This window comes from Pogoniulus pusillus, chromosome 15 (assembly GCF_015220805.1).
Source record: "Pogoniulus pusillus isolate bPogPus1 chromosome 15, bPogPus1.pri, whole genome shotgun sequence".
Taxonomy (NCBI): domain Eukaryota; kingdom Metazoa; phylum Chordata; class Aves; order Piciformes; family Lybiidae; genus Pogoniulus; species Pogoniulus pusillus.
Window position 1 is genome coordinate 724,318 of NC_087278.1, and position 17,057 is coordinate 741,374.

The following is a 17,057-nucleotide window of genomic DNA, read 5'->3' on the forward strand; positions in this document are numbered from 1 at the left end:
TCCTGTATCACCTGATACCAGGGAGCAGAGCCCAACCCCACCTGGCTCTGACCTCCTTTCAGGAGCTGCAGAGGGCACTGAGGTCTCCCCAGAACCTCTTCTCCTGGCTGGGCACCCCCAGCCCCCTCAGCCTGCTGCTGCAGCTATTCCTCTTCCCGGTTCTTCCAGAGGCTCTCTCGAGCTTTGCCAAAGCCCGAGGTGGTTAGGCTGGAGCAGTGTCATGCCCATGTCTTTGCTTGGTTCCAGTGCCAAAGGGGTGAGGTCCCTCAGCCTGCTTCTTGCCTGTCCCTGTTCTCCACGCAGGTGCCAGTCTCCCATCCCGGTACCCCTGGCAGGGCAGTTTTGGCACGAGACAAGTCACATTTCCCCTTGTTTGGCCTGAGAATGATTGCTCTGTGCCCCGTGGTGCCTGGCTGGGTGAAGGGCAGCCACAGCCAAGCTGCTGCTTCTCAAAGAACTCCTCCTCTTCCTCCTCTTTCTGCAGCCGACTGGGTGGAGAGAGGTTTAGTTCCCATAGTAACATTTAGCAGTGGAGCTGCAGGACCGAGGCTGGCTGCAGGCGCTTGCAGCAGGCTGCAGCTCAGGGCAGGCTGTGCTCTGCAGGAGGCTTTCACCTTCGCATCCAGCAGGATTCTTTGGCAAGCACCAGAGAGGCAAACAGAAATCTTCACCCTTTGGATGGAGCTGCAGCCTGCGGACAGCAGCCATGCGACAGAGCTTGGCTGGAGCAGAACTGTTGCAGGAGGAGCAGAGTGCAGCAGCCTGGCCACGCTGCAGCTGGTACTGAGCATCAGCCCAAAGCTCAGGTGTGACTTCTGCAAGAGCTCTCCTGCCCGCAGCAGGAGCCACAGTGCTGAGCACGGTGTCTGAGGAGGAGTGGAGCCCTTGCAGGAGGTGTGGGGCACCAGCTGGAGTTTTGCTGAAGTGGCAGATGGGATGAAGGGGAAAAATCTCTCCCAGTGCAAGCACCTGCAGAAGGAACACACCACTGGAGAAAGAAGGGAGGGCAAAACAACTTAGGTTCTGTATTTTGCACTTCATACCATGCAGGTGGATCATGGCAGCCCTGCCAGGTGAGGAGAGGCTGAGGGAGCTGGGGTTGTTCAGCCTGGAGAAGAGAAGGCTCAGGCAGACCTTATCACCAGGGACCAGCACATCAAGGGTGGCTCCCAGGAGGATGGAGGCTCCCTTTTTACCAAGTCCCATGGAAAAGCCAAGGGCTGATGGGGACAGGTTGCTGCTGGGCAGATTCCTACTGGGCTCCAGAAGGAAATGTTCCCCCTGAGCACAGTCAGACACTGGAGACACCTCCCAAGGGCAGTGGTGGAGTCCCCTGCACTGGGCAGTTTGAAGGCTCAGCTTGGCAGGCTGCTGGGGCAGCTCCTCTCAGCTCCAGCATCACCTGGGAAAGGTTGGAGCAGATGGTCCCTGGCACCCTGTGGTCATGCAGCAGCAGGGGTGATTTTGTGGCTAAAGAAGTGTCAGAAGGGCAAAGCAAGGAAGGTTTTGTGCCCAGACCCCTCTGGAGATGCCTGAGATTCCTAAAGCATGGCAAGAGGGCTAAAACCGTGGGGAAAAAGGCAGGCACAAGGTGGTGTAAGAGTGAGTGTAGTGAGGACAGACATGGGAAGGGCTCACAGCACCAGAGGGGCAGGAGACCCCTGGTGGTGGTGCCATGAGCCAAGGGCTGATAGAGATCACAAAACCCCCCTGACAGTGATGGGATGGAAGAGTGGAAACACAAACAAGCCTGATGCCCTGCAATGATATTACCCCAGATAAGACAAGTCAGCAAAGTTAATTATTTGTGTCTGTTTGGCCAGATGGGCCTGGAATGCTGTCAAAAATCCCTGCCCACCACATTTCTAGCTAGGTCTGGGTTCCAACCTTTCCAGCTACCTTTAAAAGCTTCACTTTTCCAAGTGGCATTTTGTGCTGGGCAGCAGTGCCTGTGGCAGAGAGCTTCTTGGAAGCCCCACTGGTGTCTCTGCGTAGTCATCCCCAGGACAGACTGAAAGAGTTGGGGCTGTGCAGGCTGGAGCAGAGGAGGCTCCCAGGTAACCTTCTTGTGGCCTCCCAGGATCTGAAGGGGGCTACAAAAAAGCTGGGGAGGGACCTTTGAGGCTGTGAGGGAGTGGCAGGAGTGGGGGGAATGGAGCAAAGCTGGAGGTGGGGAGAGTCAGGCTGGAGGTGGGGAGGAAGTTGTTGAGCAGGAGAGTGGTGAGAGGCTGGAATGGGTTGCCCAGGGAGGTTGTGGAAGCCTCATGGCTGGAGGTGTTTGAGGCCAGGCTGGCTGAGGCTGTGGGCAGCCTGCTCTAGGGTAGGGTGTCCCTGGGCATGGCAGGGGGGTTGGCACTGGCTGTTCCTTGTGGTCCCTTCCAGCCCTGCCTGATTCTATGATTCTCTGACCATGAAGACATCACCATTGTGGCACAGAAATGTTGACACAGGAAGGGGTCTTCATTTCCAGGAGGAAGGGAGAAGCAGACTGGAGCAAGTGAGCAGAAGTGTGGCTGACTCCTGCACAGCCAGACCCGAGAGGGCAGAATTCACTAGCAACCAGCACTGCCAGACACAAGGTGCCAACAGGAGCCCAGCAAATCTACCACCAACAACGTACCCAGCCCAGCTTAACCACAACCAGCACCAGGGAATGCTGCTCCTGCAGGCTGCACGCAGGTGACCCTCTCCATCTGAGCCCCTCATTGCCGAGCAGTCTCCTACGCAGCACAAGAGGGGCGGCAGCAGCTGGCTCAGTCCACACAGCATCTCAGATGTGCCAGCTGGGCTGAGCCCTGTGCTGTGGCTCCCTCATCTCCGTGGCAGAAGGTTATGAAGCTGCCAGCCAACACTCAGCTGATTCAGCTAAATGGCTCCTGCCACACTCATTCCAAGTGCAAACACGATGCCAGCTCTGCTCTGCCCTGGTGAGGCCTCTCTGCAGTGCTGTGCCCAGGTCTGGGCTCCCCAGGGCAAGCCCAGAGGATGGTTGAGGGAATTGAACAACTCTCTTAGGAGGAAGGGCTGAGAGCCCTGGGGCTGGTTAGCCTGGAGAGGGGACCTGAGCAGTGTTTACACACCCCTGAAAATGGGGACAGGCTCTTGTCAGTGGTGCCCAGGGACAGGATGAGGGGCAACAGATGCAGACTGGAACACCGACAGCTCTGCCTCAACATGAGGAGAAACCCTTTTGGTGTGAGGGTGCTGGAGCCTGGAGCAAGCTGCCCAGAGAGGCTGTGCAGTCTCCTTCTGTGGAGATTTCCAGACCCACCTGGATGTGCTCCTGGGTGCCCCTGCTCTGGCAGGGGGTTGGACTCGATCTGCAGAGGTCCCTTCCAACCCCTTCCACGTTGTGACTCTGTGTGAGCCTAGCTTCTGTCTGCTTTGACTGGCTTGCTGGACAGGGGGTTATGGTCGCTGCACACTCACAGGCTGCGTGAAAAGTGACTCAGGAACATAGCAGGAGAGGAGGGAAAGTTGGAGTAAAGCATTGCCCCGGGGCAGGGCAGGAACCGCGTGGCGCTGTGCTGCCGCGGTGTGGCACGCCGTGCTGCGGGGCGTGCTGCGGGCGTGCGTGGGGCACCGCAGGCAGCGCTCCGCCTGCGGGCCCTGCGCGGCGGGACCGAGCGCCGGCACCCAGCGCTGATAGACACTGCGATATAATTAGCGCTGAATACCTGCCGGAGCTGGGCTCTATTTTAGCTCGAGAACAGCCTGTAGCTCTGGAGGTGTACTACAGCTGGTAGGGGGACAGTAAATTGCTGCCGGAGCAGGTGTAATTGGCTTCGTTTTCACACAGAAGGGTAGGGGCTGCAAGGGGCCTCTGGAGATGAATGCCCCTGCCCAAGCAGGGTCACCTGGACACCGGAGCACTATGCCCACCCACCGAGCGTTTAAGCACCGCAGCAGCGTCGTCCAAGCCCCCTCCCACGGCGTGTCTGTCCTTCCCGCCCTCCCTTCCCGGAGCTGAGCCGCCCTTCAGCCTCGCCCTCCCCCGGCCCGGCTGGGCGCGGGGGGCTGCGGCGGGGAACTGGCCCCGCACCCCGCTCTGCCCGGGGGCTCACCGACCGGAGCCAGGCGCCTGCCCGCGGCCGCCCCGTCCGCGCCGGTGCAGGCGACCGCGGGGAGGGGGCTGCGGGCGGGGCCGGGGGCGGCCCCTCGCGCCCGCGGTGCCTCGTGGCGGCGGCAGCCTCGCGGCTGGCTGTGGGCCGGGAGCGGCGCGCGGAGCGGCGGCCGCGGGCTCTGGGCACCGAGCGCCAGGCCGGGACGGGGCCGCGGCGTGCACCCCGGGGCGGCCGCCACAGCCGCGCTGCCCCTCCCGCATGGCCGCACCGTGAGAGGCGGCGGAGCGCCCGGCGCCGCCTGCCCAGCATGCTGCGGAAGGTAAGCAGCAGGGGCCGCGGCCGGGAGCCGAGGAGAGCGGAGCGGGAGGGGCGGCTCGCGGCGTCTCCGCCGGGGTCCCGCCAGAGGGCGCCACGGCAGCGGGAGGGGTCCCCGGGGTGGGGTGGCAGCGCCGGGCGGGGCGGCGAGAGGCCGGCGGTGGGGGCAGGGCGAGGGCAGAGCGGCGGCGGCGGCGCCTTGCGGCCGGGCGGGCTCCGGGCGCTGTCCATGGTGCGGCGGCGGCGAGTGGGGCGAGACCGGGCAAAGTTTGCCGCCGGCGGCTCGCCGAGCGGCCGTTTCGCGCCGGAGTTGCCATGGATGCCTCTCGGTCCCGGCAGCGCGGGCAGAGAAGGACCCGGGGTGCGGACTGGCCCCGCAGGCCGCCGCCAACCCGAACGCGGAGTGAGCGCCGAGCGGCCGGAGCCGCCCGGGGCTGCCGGTGCGAGCTGCGCAGCGGCCGCGGAGAGGGAGCAGCGGTCGGTGTGTCCCCCCCGGCGCCCGCCGCTCCTTCGTGCCGTGCCTTCGTGCCGTGCCCGACCGCAGGCGGTCGCTCGGGCAGGAGAGGCTCGGGCGGATGAAGCAGCTCTTGGGTGCCTGTTCTCCGCTGAGCTGGGGGAGCACAGCTGAGAGCTCCAGGAGCACCCCCCAGGGTCTGAGCCGCGGGGACGGTGACTGCTCAGCAGCTCAGACCCACAGCCAAAAGCTGTTCACGCCCGTGGGGAACCCTTTCCCGGGCACGAGAGGCTGTGCACGCAGGCCCTTCAGCTCCAGCTCTCAGTGCTCCTAAACGGCAAGTTTTCCTCCTGCATGGACCTGCTCTGCCTCCCGTCGTTGCTGGGAACAGGTTATAACAGGCAAGTGCCAGCCTAGGAGCGTTGCGAGGAGCAGGAGTCCCGAACTTGTCAGGCTTCCCACCCTGCTGCTGTCCCTGTCCTGCTCTCATTCTGTGTTACCTTCTCAGATTTCTCTGTGACAGTTTTAGGTCCACGAGCCTGAGTGGGCAGTAGCTCAGACAACTCCAGCAGCAAGCTCTTCCCTGAAGTTTGTGAGGCAGGGGAGACCTTCAGGCTCGTTGTGTGGTGGAGCCTTCAGAGCTTCTGAAGCTGCTCTGGGCTCCAGCAGCTGCGCCTGGTTTGGCACAGCTTGGGCAATGCAGAGCAAAGAAGATGCTTTAGGGTTTGCCTTTGTCCTGGGGAGGAACCTTCCACGCTTAGCCAGGCTCCTAAGCCTGCCATCACCACTGCTTCCCAGAGCAGTCTCTCATACCCTTAGGGCCACAAGTGCCATGGGCACACTGTTCTGGAACTGGATGGGGCATTTAGTGCCATGGTGTGGTTGATTGGCCAGGGCTGGCTGATAGGTTGGACTGGATGAGCTTGGAGGTCTCTTCCAGCCTGCTGGATTCTGTGATTCTATGACTCCACCACCTCCCTGGGCAGCCTGTGCCAGTCAATGACCAGTCCCTGACCACTCGTGAGGTAAAGACATTTTTCCTCCTTTCCACCCTAACCTCCTGGCACAGTTTCAGGCCAGTTCCTCTCCTAGCCCCTGAGCCTAGGGAGCAGAGCCCAACCCCCACCTCACTGCAGCCTCCCTTCATGCAGCTGTAGAGAGCAATGGGGTCTGTCCTCAGCCTCCTCTTCTCCACACTGAACACTCCCAGCTCCCCAGCCCTCTTCTCCAGACCCTTCCCCAGCTTTAGTTGCCCTGCTCTGGACCTTTTCCAGCCCCTCAGTGAAAGGAATGTGGACAGGCAGAGAGCAGTGCTGGGGCAGGTGCAGAGCAGTGCTGTGTCTGCCTTGCTGTCAGTTGTATTGGCCAGGTGCTTGAGCAGGAGGAAGGTTTTACTTTCAGCCAAGATGTCAGTGTCTGCTCTTTTCAGCTTGTTGGGCAACACTGGCTAAAGGGAGCATGTGGCACCATAGCCCTGCCGGGGGGGGGGGAAATGCCTTTGTGGTTGTTGTTTTGGTGCTCTGAGATGGTCTTTCTGTAGTACACAGCACTGTGAGGCAGAGACTGCATCCCAGCGTGGAGGTAGTAATGAGATTCTCCTTATTCAGCTCCTTCAGAGGCTCCACTACTCCAGCTGCCCTCAGGGAACACAAAGTGTGTTAGCAGTTAAATCTGTGACAACAGATACATTACTTAAGCTGTGGATTTAGCTGAGCTAACTTGCAAGTGCCTGAACTGGGTGAGGCACAGAACACACCACCAGGAGCGAGCACTGGGTGAATCCTTAACCCCAGGAAGGGTCTGAATGGGGTCTCTGCCCCCGGAGAGAAGCAGAAGCACTTGGAGGTTTCTGCTGCAGCTTGGGCAGGCTGTGAGTGGAGTGGCTTTGAGTGGGGCTCTGTGGGTTTGCCGTGAATTTAAGTGCCTAAAAGATTACATGAGGATTTCAGTGGGACATCAGCATTGGATTTGAAGGACTAAAAATCCCTTGGGAGGGACTTTTGACAAGGGCTTGGAACGATGAGAGGGGAGGGAGCTGGGGGTGTGCAGCCTGCAGCAGAGGAGGCTCAGGGCAGAGCTCATTGCTGTCTGCAGCTACTTGCAGGGAGGCTGTAGCCAGGTGGGGTTGGGCTCTGGTGCCAGGCAGCCAGGGACAGAAGAAGGGGACACAGCCTCAAGCTGTGCCAGGGGAGGTCTAGGCTGGATGTTGGGAGGAAGCTGTTGTCAGAGAGAGTGACTGGCGTTGGAATGGGCTGCCCAGGGAGGTGGTGGAGTCTCCATCCCTGGAGGTGTTTAAGAAGAGGCTGGATGAGGCACTTAGTGCCATGGGTTAGTTAATTAGAAGGGTTAGGTGACAGCTTGGACTGGACGATCCTAGAGGTCTTTCCCAGCCTGGTGATTCTATGGGGTGCAAACCTCCCAGGACTCTCCATCCTGCTTGTTCCGTGCCCAGGGCGTCTGCTCTGCTTGTTTCGGGGCGGGTGAGTGAGTGGCACTCGCAGATGCGTTTGGGCTGCCTTGCTTTTGGCCGGGGGATGGTTGCAGCCGGCACAGTTAGCTAGAGCTCGATTGAAACTATTTCAGGAGGACGTCCCCCCGGGTGGCGAGGCTCTAGTGCTGCCCTACTTGAGCTAATGAGCGCGGATGGGGTCTGCTGGATCGGCTGGCGCGGGGGGAGTGCGTTCACCCTGTTTCGTGATTGCTTTGTGTGCAAAGGAAGCCTGGCGAGATGCTCTGCATTGCTTTGTACTCCTCAGCTCCAGCCTGCTGGAGCCGTTCTGAGAGTTGGGTTGCAGGGCTCCTCTCCCCTTGCCTCTCCCTTCTCTCCCCCTTCCCTCTCCCCAGCACCGTGCTGCCTGTGCGGCCTTGGGATGCCTTCTCAGTCAGATCCTCTCTGACCTTTGGTGGGAGCGAACGAGACAAATTTTCTAAGCCCCCAGCTGTTTGCATTCGCTCTCAGCAAAGGTGTGTCCAGCCTCAGGCTTTTGTCTTTCTGCTGCCAGACCAACCTGTCCTCATCCCCTGCCATTCCATGCCCCCCGAGCAGCCAGGGACCGAGGGAGCTCGTCTGGGGGGTGGTAAGGCTGAGGCAGGCTGAGCTGGGTTTGTGAGCTGCATCGCCGCACAGACAGTGTCGGAGAGAGCTGCTCTCATCTCTGCTGCCTGCTGCCAGGCCAGCTCCTCTCCGGGCAAAGTGGGCTCTGGTGGGCTGCAGAGCAGGGCAGCTGAGCACAGAGCTACCTCCATCAGGACAGGGAGCAGGAGAAAGCTCTGCAGAGTGCAGAGGAGCAAACCGTGATGGCTTTCATCACTGGGGAGAAGTGAGAGCAGAGGCTGTGCCCCCCCCAGAGCTGCCACTGCAGAACCGATGGGGAATGAGCTGGGGGTGTGCAGAACAAAATGTCCCTGGCTCTGGGTGCTGACAGAAGCCACAGCTTCCTGACAGCTGTTCCTCATTCCTCCTTTCTGGGTGTGATCCAAAAGATTTGGCATCAAGGTGGGTCGGACAAGAGGCAAAACTTCAGTAGCCAAAGGATTCTCAAGGCCTGGCACAGGCTGCCCAGGGAAGTGGCTGAATCCCCTTCCCTGGGTGTAGTCCAAGACCATCTGGGGATGGTGCTCAAGGAGATGGGGTAGTGGTGGCTCTGCTAGAGTCAGATCAGGGTTGGACTTGGTGGCCTTCCAACCCCATCAGTTCTGTGATTCTGTGTTGGTTTGATGTTTTGTTGGTTTGGGTTGGGTTTGGTTTGCTTTGGTTTCTTTTATCTGAGAGTATTTTTCACCTTGGCCCTGCCACAGGTGACTTCTTTCAACTGCAGCTTTCAGATCCTGAAAGGTAGGAGCACAGCTTTAGCAAGCCAGAGTGTGTCCCTGCCCCTGGAATGCACACCTGTTGGCACTGAAATCCCAGCACTGCTATCCCAGGAGCCTGCTGTAGCCTTCCTAGCAGTGGCAGTGAGCAGCCAGTTCTGCTCTTCTCCCCTCTGCTGCCAGACTCAGCAGAAGCTGGAGCTGTTCAAAACAAAGCCAAAGCTGCTTTTGTTCACTGTCTGCTACAGCAGCAGGGCAGCAGTGGAGAGTGAAGGCTCCTCCAGCAGCTGGTAGTGGCTGGCACTGCAGTGTAAATCCCTAGGCAGGGTACACGGATGCGCTCTCGGCGCCGTGCCCAGAGTGGGGCGGAGGGGGAAGGGCTGGGAAGGGATGAATCAGCTCTGATGTTTTGCCAGATCCTGCCTCCTAGTTCAATATTGTCTTGTTTTCCTTGCCTGAGTTCACTCCTGACAGGTGGCGACAGAATGTTTTCACTGGAGAGAGGCAGCTCCCTTGCTGGCATCGCAGCACCCACAGGCAGGCTCCCCTGGCACAGCAGGGCACTCTGGGGCTTCTTTCTGGGCAGCTTTTTAAAGCCTTCAGCTTCCTCCTTGCTGCCTCACGTCTCTTTGGCTCTGGGCCCTCTTAGCCAGCAGCACACAGGCTCTTGCCACAGAGTCACAGGTTGCTGCCTTGGAAGGGACCCTCCAAGGGTATCTTGCCCAACACCCTGCACCCAGTAGGGACAGTGTCCATAGGGCAGGCTGCACAGGGACACATCCAGGCTGACCTTGAATATCTCCAGGGATGGAGACTCAACCCCCTCCCTGGGCAGCCTGTGCCAGTCTCTGCCCCCTCTCACTGTGCAGAACTTCCTCCTGATGCCCAACCTAACTCTGCCCTGCTCCAGTTCCAGCCCTTGTGAAAAGTCTCCTGGACTGTGTCCAGAAAGGAGCAACAAAGCTGGTGAGAGATCTTGAACACAGATCCTCTGAGGAGCAGCTGAGGGGGCTGGAGTTGTTTGGCCTGGAGATGAGAGCTCATTGCTCTCTACAGCTCCCTGGAAGGAGGTTGGAGGGAGGTGGAGGCTGGCCTCTTCTCCCAGGTAGCAAGTGATGGAAGCAGAGGAAATGATCTCAACTTTAAGGTTGGGTAGTAGGAAACATTTCTTCACCATGAGGGTCGTCCAGCACTGGCACAGCTGCCCGGGGAAGTGGTGGAGTCATCATCCCTGGAGGGACGTTTGGATGCGGAGCACAGGCAGATGTTAGGTACTTGAGAGGGCAAGAGAGAAAATGTCCTTGTGCAAGGTCTGCCACGGAAGCTGAGGGGAAGCCCAGCAGGTCCAGACTGTCTTGGCCAGGCCAGCTAGGGGTGGCCTGAGACCCTGCACAGGGAGAGCAGGCACCTGTGTGGGCACAGGGATCAGTGCCCTCTGAGCAAAGAGCTGCTCCTAAGGGGTGCTTGGGAAGCCAGTGCAGCTGGGAGGCAGCCGAAGCACTCTGCAGGGAAGACTCCTGGGGCTTTGCACCCTGACAGGGTTGAAGAGTAGACCTTGTTTAGCAGTTTCAGACTTTTCCTTTCCCATGCCTCAGCTGGAAAAGGAGGATGGAGGAGAGGGAAAGGCTATGCCAGAAGGGGTGCTTGGGTGCCTGGACAGCAGCTGGCAGGAGGTGGCCCAGGGCTCAGGACGCCTGGCTGGGCTGTGGTCAGCTCCTGGAGGAGGCGTTGCTGGGTCTGCAGGGCCTCTCCTGCTAGTTCTGCTGGGATGGAGCAGCCTTGGCTGGGCTCTCTAGGGCCCAGGCTTTGTCAGCTGCTGCCTATTGTCATCCTCTTGTAGCCAAAGCCTTTTCTGTGTAGTTCCACCTCCTCCCATCTGTATTTGTTCTCTGTTCCTAGCAGCTCCTTGGCAACCTGCTGCACGAGATGCAATCACGGAGAGAATGGCTCTGACCTCTGCCGTGCTGCAGACTTCTGCTTCGCAGGGCTTCGTCCTGCAGAGAGCTCAGCTCAGGCCAGGCAGCCTCGGCCGAGCCTCCCTTCCTGCGCCTGGCTCTGCGCTTGGGAGCAGCACACATGGAAGCAGAGAGAGTGGTTTAGGTTGGAAGCGACCTCAAATCAACCACTACAGGCTAGAAATCAGTAGGATGAATGACAATCTCCAGCTCAAGTTTGCAAACTAATCCTAGCTGTAGAGCATCACTTTTTGTGGCCAGGTTGAGGATACTTCCCCGTGGGTAAAAGGCTAAGGGAGGATGAGAGCCTGCTCAGCATCACTGCTTTGGAACCTCTGTGCTGTGTTTCCTCTCCAGGCAGCACCTCTCACTCTTCCCTGCTCGGTGGCCACTCGGCAGCATTCCAGAGGTGTTTTGTGTAACCGCCTGTAGGTAGCATAAGCACATAAAGGCAGCATAAAGCTGGAGTTGCCTCGGGGACAGCAAACGCTTAAGGGTAGTGAAGAAGTAGGACACAGGTGATTATGTTTTCAGTGACACATCAGCGGAGCAGCCCTGCTGAGGCACTCCAGGTGGCATAAAAGTCCCCAGCTGCATGCCTGCTGGTCCTGATGCCACTGCAGCCTGCATGCTCTGAGCTCCGCAGCCCGGGCCAGTGGCATGGGCACAGGCAGGCTGGGCAGGTTCCTCTGCCCTCAGCAGCTGCCAGGGCTGCTTTGCCTGTGCCTTGGATTGCTGTATTATAACCTCTTTGTTTCTGCTGGCACTCCCCTTCCTGATCTGCCTGCAAAAGGGGCACTCCACAAACTCTGCTCTCCCGGGGTCCCCCCACCGCTGCTGTGCCCTTTCAGCCTTCCCCAGCGTGTTCTGCAGCTCTGGCTCACCCTAGCTCTGATCCCTGCCTCCTGCGGTGTGGTGGTTGTGTAGCTCTTCCCAGCTGCCCATGGCTGTGGTGTTGCCTTCTCTGGCCCTTGGTGCAGCTCTGTCTTTCCGGCAGCCAGAGGGCTGAGGCAGCTACCAGACAATTCTTCCCCTCCTCCTTTCCTGGCAGCCCCTCAGCATGGCATTGCCCTGTGGCCAGGACTCTGTGTGTAGGTGTCTTACAGCTCTCCTGCACCGCTAGGATGCTTTTCAGAGCAGGAGGCATGAAGGAGTGACAGAGTGGAGCCGAGGAGCTGGGTTAGCCTCATGCATCACCTGTATCCTCCTGAGAGCACAGCAGAAGCTGATGGCCCAGTTCTCACTACTGCTGTATTTGGAGAAGTCCTCTGTTAGGTGATGTGGACCTGCTGCTAACTGAGAACCAGGCTCCTGTGGTGCTTTGGCAGCTGTGAACCTTCCTGTGGTTCCAAGAGGATGGACTAATGGAGCAGTGAGTTCTCAAGACTCGCCAGGGACTTTGGCTGCAGGTCCTGTGGGTTTTGTTTCTTAGGTCAAGTCTAGGCAGGTGATTAGTGAGACTGAACAGGAGCCAGCAGTGTGCCCAGGTGCCCAAGAAGGCCACCAGCATCCTGGCCTTGATCACCAATGGTGTGGTCAGCAGGAGCACAGCAGTGATGGTGCCCCTGTACTGGGCACTGGTGAGACTGCACCTCAAATATCGGGTTCAGTTTTGGGGCCCTCACTCCAAGGATACTGAGAGGCTGGAGCAGGTCCAGAGAAGGGCAGCAAAGGTGGGGAAGGGTCTGGAGAACAGGGCTGGGGAGGAGCAGCTGAGTAAGCTGGGGGTGTGCAGCGTGGGGAAGAGGAGGCAGAGGGAGACCTCTCTGCAGCTCCCGCAGTCAGGTGGGAGTTGGGCTCTGCTCCCTAATCTCAGGTGATAAAAGAGGAGGCAATGTCCTGAGCCTGTGCCAGGGGAGAGTTAGGTTGGAGAAGAGGAAAAATGTCTTTGCTGCAAGAGTGGTCAGGGACTGGCACAGGCTGCCCAGCTTGCTGGTGGAGTGCCCGTGCCTGGAGGCATTTCCAGACCTGCGTGGCCATGGTTTAGTGGCCGTGGTGGTGGTTGGTTATGGTTGGACCCCCAGGCTGGGCTCTGAGTACTCTGCATTGCTCCAGCAGGCTGAGGGTCACATTCCTGTAGCCATTGAGCTGTGTGTGCTCTGCCTTCTGGGCTCTCCCCGCTGCTGCGAACAGCCGCCGGGCAGCGCTGCTGTGAGCTGGGCACGAGTAAAACGCTGCTCGGCTGGCTGAGCGGCGTCACGGAGGCTGCCGCCCTGCATGCCTGCCGGGGGTGCAGAGTGCCCAGCCTGCTCCCAGAGCTGCTGCCCTGCATGCCTGCCGGGGGTGCAGAGTGCCCAGCCTGCTCCCAGAGCTGCTGCCCTGCGTGCCTGCCGGGGGTGCAGAGTGCCCAGTCTGCTCCCAGGGCTACCGCCCTGCATGCCTGCCGGGGGTGCAGAGTGCCCAGCCTGCTCCCAGAGCTGCTGCCCTGCGTGCCTGCCGGGGGTGCAGAGTGCCCAGCCTGCTCCCAGAGCTGCTGCCCTGCATGCCTGCCGGGGGTGCAGAGTGCCCAGTCTGCTCCCAGGGCTACCGCCCTGCATGCCTGCCGGGGGTGCAGAGTGCCCAGCCTGCTCCCAGAGCTGCTGCCCTGCATGCCTGCCGGGGGTGCAGAGTGCCCAGTCTGCTCCCAGAGCTGCCGCCCTGCATGCCTGCCGGGGGTGCAGAGTGCCCAGCCTGCTCCCAGGGCTGCCGCCCTGCATGCCTGCCGGGGGTGCAGAGTGCCCAGTCTGCTCCCAGAGCTGCTGCCCTGCATGCCTGCCGGGGGTGCAGAGTGCCCAGTCTGCTCCCAGGGCTGCCGCCCTGCATGCCTGCCGGGGGTGCAGAGTGCCCAGTCTGCTCCCAGGGCTGCCCCCTGCCCCTGGCGGCTCTGCCTTTCGAGGCGTTTCACCTTTGGAGCTCCCTTTGCCATCGTTGCCCTGCGCAGGCGGCGGCGCGGAGCTGCTGCGCTCTGGTCAGGACCTGCCCGGTGGAAATTCAGCTGGCTCCGTTTGACCGGGCACAGAACCTGTCCGCGTGTCCCTGCCACGGGGGACAGAGGAGAGGTTTGCTCATCAAGCGCCCAGCAGCCGGCAGGGATAGTCAGCGTGATAAGCAGTAAGAACTGCGTCCTCATCGGGGGTCGCTCAAGGCTTGGGTCATCGGAGGGCTCCTGTGCTGGACTGGCGGAGCAGCGTTTCGCGTGGGGCATCCAGGTCAGGAGCTGCTCATAGCGCTTGACTCAGAGCTCTGTGAGAGCTGGGTAGGTCTAAGTGCTTCTCGCTGCCACTGCTCGCCTGCAGTTCCCTGCTCTTTGGGCCAGCAGAGGGGTGGGGTAGCCTGCAGTGTGCCCTTTCACACAGTGTTTGCTGGCTCAAAAAGCACAGAGCGAGCTTAGTTTCCTCCAGAAGCTGCATTTCAAGGAGAAATCCTCTTCCTGACTGCTCAGGTTTGGAGCTCAGAGCGGCTTGGACTGTTTCCCTTGCTGATTTGGAGTAAATCTGGCTTCACTTGAATTAATTAGTGCTCCTATGGTGATATCTGCTGTAAAGACAGCCTTGGCTGCTCGGAAGAGGAGCAGAAAAGCTGAAAGCTCATCACATGAGTCTTACTGATCGAATCTTGTTAACTCTGCATGCTAATCTTCCCAAGCCCCCCGGCTTCTGCCTCCCACTAGCGCTGCCTTTGGGCGTTTAAACGCAACAACTCAGGCAGAAGTAAACTCCACAGGACAGCAGGAGAGTGGTGGGGATCGACTTAGAGCTGCGGCTGCGCTCTGAAGAGACCTCTGCTGGAATTCCTGGCAGGAATTGGCATATTGTCCTGGGAAGTGCCGGGAAGCTTATAGAGCATGAGGACATTTCCAGCTGGCTGTGGCTGGACACTTTGTTGGCTCTCCAGCTGCTGTACCTGGCTGCTTTGCGTGCTGCCAGCCTGGCTGTGAGTGACCTTCGGCTGCACTGGGTGGAGGAGCAGATAAGCACACCCAGGCAGCTGCAGGTTGTTTGGTGGTAAGGGTGCTGGAGCCCTGCCACTCCTGCAGTGCTGTGTCCACTTCTGGACTCCTCCACTGAAGAGAGCTGTTGAGGTGCTGGAAGGTGTTTGGAGAAGGGCAGCAAGGCTGGGGAGGGGCCTGGAGCACAGCCCTGTGAGGAGAGGCTGAGGGAGCTGGGGGTGTGCAGCCTGCAGCAGAGGAGGCTCAGGGCAGAGCTCATTGCTGCCTGCAGCTGCCTGCAGGGAGGCTGTAGCCAGGTGGGGTTGGGCTCTGCTGCCAGGCAGGCAGGGACAGAAGAAGGGGACACAGCCTGAAGCTGTGCCAGGGCAGGTTCAGGCTGGATGTCAGGAGGAAGTTGTTGTCAGAGAGAGTGATTGGCATTGGAATGGGCTGCCCAGGGAGGTGGTGCAGTGCCCATGGCTGGAGCTGTTGAAGCCAAGGCTGGCTGGGGCACTTAGTGCCATGGTCTGGTTGGTTGGGCAGGGCTGGGTGCTAGGCTGGGCTGGGTGAGCCTGGAGCTCTCTGCCAGCCTGGTCAATTCCTTGATTCTATGATTCCAAAGGCCTTTCTTGGCTGTTAACATGACCCAGAGAAGGAGCAGAGTGTTATGATGTGACCCAGCAGAGCACAGCCAAGCTCTGCAGAGAGGAGTGGTGCTGGAACAAAAGTGTCAGAGACATTTTGGGGTTTAGGATGAAACTCAGCAGTTTAGGAGGAAATCTGAGCGAGGGTAACCCTCAGTGTGTCCCCGTGGTTCCTGCAGGATGCCCTCGACTTCCCTGGGGAAGGAAAAACGTCATTGCTGCAAGAGTGCTCAGGGACTGGCACAGACTGCCCAGGGAGGTGGTGGAGTCCCCATGCCTGGAGGTGTCAGCCAAAGCTCACAGAAGGCCAGGAGGTAGCAGTGATGCTGGAGGGTCACTTCTGGATCCTGACTGCACTGATGCCTTTCCAGGGACCAAATGTAGAAAGGAACCTTTGGACTTTGCAGCATCCTTTGACATCCTTAAGCATAAAACAGGCTGCAGAAGTGGAGAAAGATCTGTTTACACGAAGCCAAGGCTAGTAGTAGTCACTTGAGTGTCCCTTGGGTGACGCAGATCTCCAGGACTGAAGGCAGAATGCAGCAGCTCTCCCGAGATCACCCATCCCAGCTCCATCTCCTGCTGAGCAGGAGGTGTCTGGCGAAGGGGCTGTGGATTGCTGGTGTTCCTCTCCCAGGCTGGGGATCTAATTGCACTTCAAGATCGTGAGGACAAAGAGTTCTTCACGCCTGCTCTGGCGGTTCAAAGAGGCTGCTTCACAGTTGCGGTCTGATCTGCTTTCAAGGTCTGCCTCAATGCGAGCAGAGTTATTTGTGCTGCTGCCGCTGCCAGCAGCCAGGACGTTTATGTATGTGTTATTTTTTCGCTCCGCTTTCATCACTTGAACAGAATAACAACACAGCCTTGAGGTCCAGCATTCCGTGCTGAGAAGGTGTTCAAAGCCTGTGAAGTTGTCAAGTAAAGCAGCACTTAGCAACAGATGGCTCAGGGTGGGCATGGCTGTGCTGTGCCTCAGTCACAAGCAACTCGGGAGCACAGAAACTGCCCAGCAGTCTTTCGCTGCGCTGCCGGGCGGCAGTGCCAGCCTGCGAGCCGAGCCTCTGGCTTGTTTGTTTGGGTCACAGATGGGCAGCAGCTTTCCTTCCACAACAACCCACCCCAAGCAGTGCTGCAGGCTGGGGACAGAGCGGCTGAGAGCAGCCAAGCGGAGAGGTGCCTGGGGGTGCTGGGGGTGTGGAGCTGAACGTTAGCTAGCAGTGTGCCCTTGACCCGCCGGGCACACACCTTCTGGTGCCGTCCTGCAGGACTGCCAGGCTCTGCTGCCCCCTCCTCAGCACTCTTCCGCAGCAGCCGACGCTGCAGCGCTGGCTGGGTGCTGCCAAGGCAGCCGGAGGAGAGGAAGCTGCTGGCTGCCATCTCCCGTAACCACAGGAAGGTGGCAGCGCTCCTCAGGACAGCACCGCCGCTGCGCTGCCTGCCCCCGAGCTGCCTTCTCCCCGGGACACCCCCGGGGGCATCCAGGTCCTGCAGCGGTTCTGCCGCCGGGACGCCCCCGGGCACGCTCGGGCCGTGAGGTGCTGTGGTGTGGCTGTGCCTCCTGTGCTGCTTTCAGCTTCGGGCCCCTCGCTGCAAGAATTTCTGGACATGGAGGGGCTGTGAAGAGTCTGGAGAACAGGGCTGGGGAGGAGCAGCAGAGGGAGCTCGGAGTGGTTAGTGTGGGGCAGAGGAGGCTGAGGTAGACCTCACTGCTCTCTGCAGCTCCCTGAGAGGAGGCTGCAGGGGGGTGGGGTTGGGCTCTGCTCCCCAGGCTCGGGGGCTAGGAGAGGCAATGTCCTGAAATTGTGCCAGGGGAGGGTTAGGTTGGAGAGGAGGAAAAATGTCTTTGCTGACAGTGGTGAGGGACTGACACAGGCTGCCCAGGGAGCTGGTGGAGTCCCTGTGGCCCTG

General features: G+C 59.7%; 1 protein-coding gene across 2 annotated transcripts in view; it reads left to right on the plus strand.

Moving 5' to 3' along the window:
* Positions 1–17,057, plus strand: part of TMCC3 (transmembrane and coiled-coil domain family 3) — a 74,875-nt gene that overhangs the window by 3,617 nt on the left and 54,201 nt on the right. Inside the window, exon 1 of one of the 2 annotated variants that reach the window (XM_064154894.1) lies at positions 4,296–4,383. The exons of the other annotated variant lie outside the window; for it this stretch is intronic. Coding sequence (XP_064010964.1) covers positions 4,372–4,383 — 12 coding nt within the window. The 5' untranslated portion in view covers positions 4,296–4,371. Of the gene's footprint in view, positions 1–4,295; positions 4,384–17,057 lie in introns of those variants that run through there. 2 annotated transcript variants of the gene reach the window in all.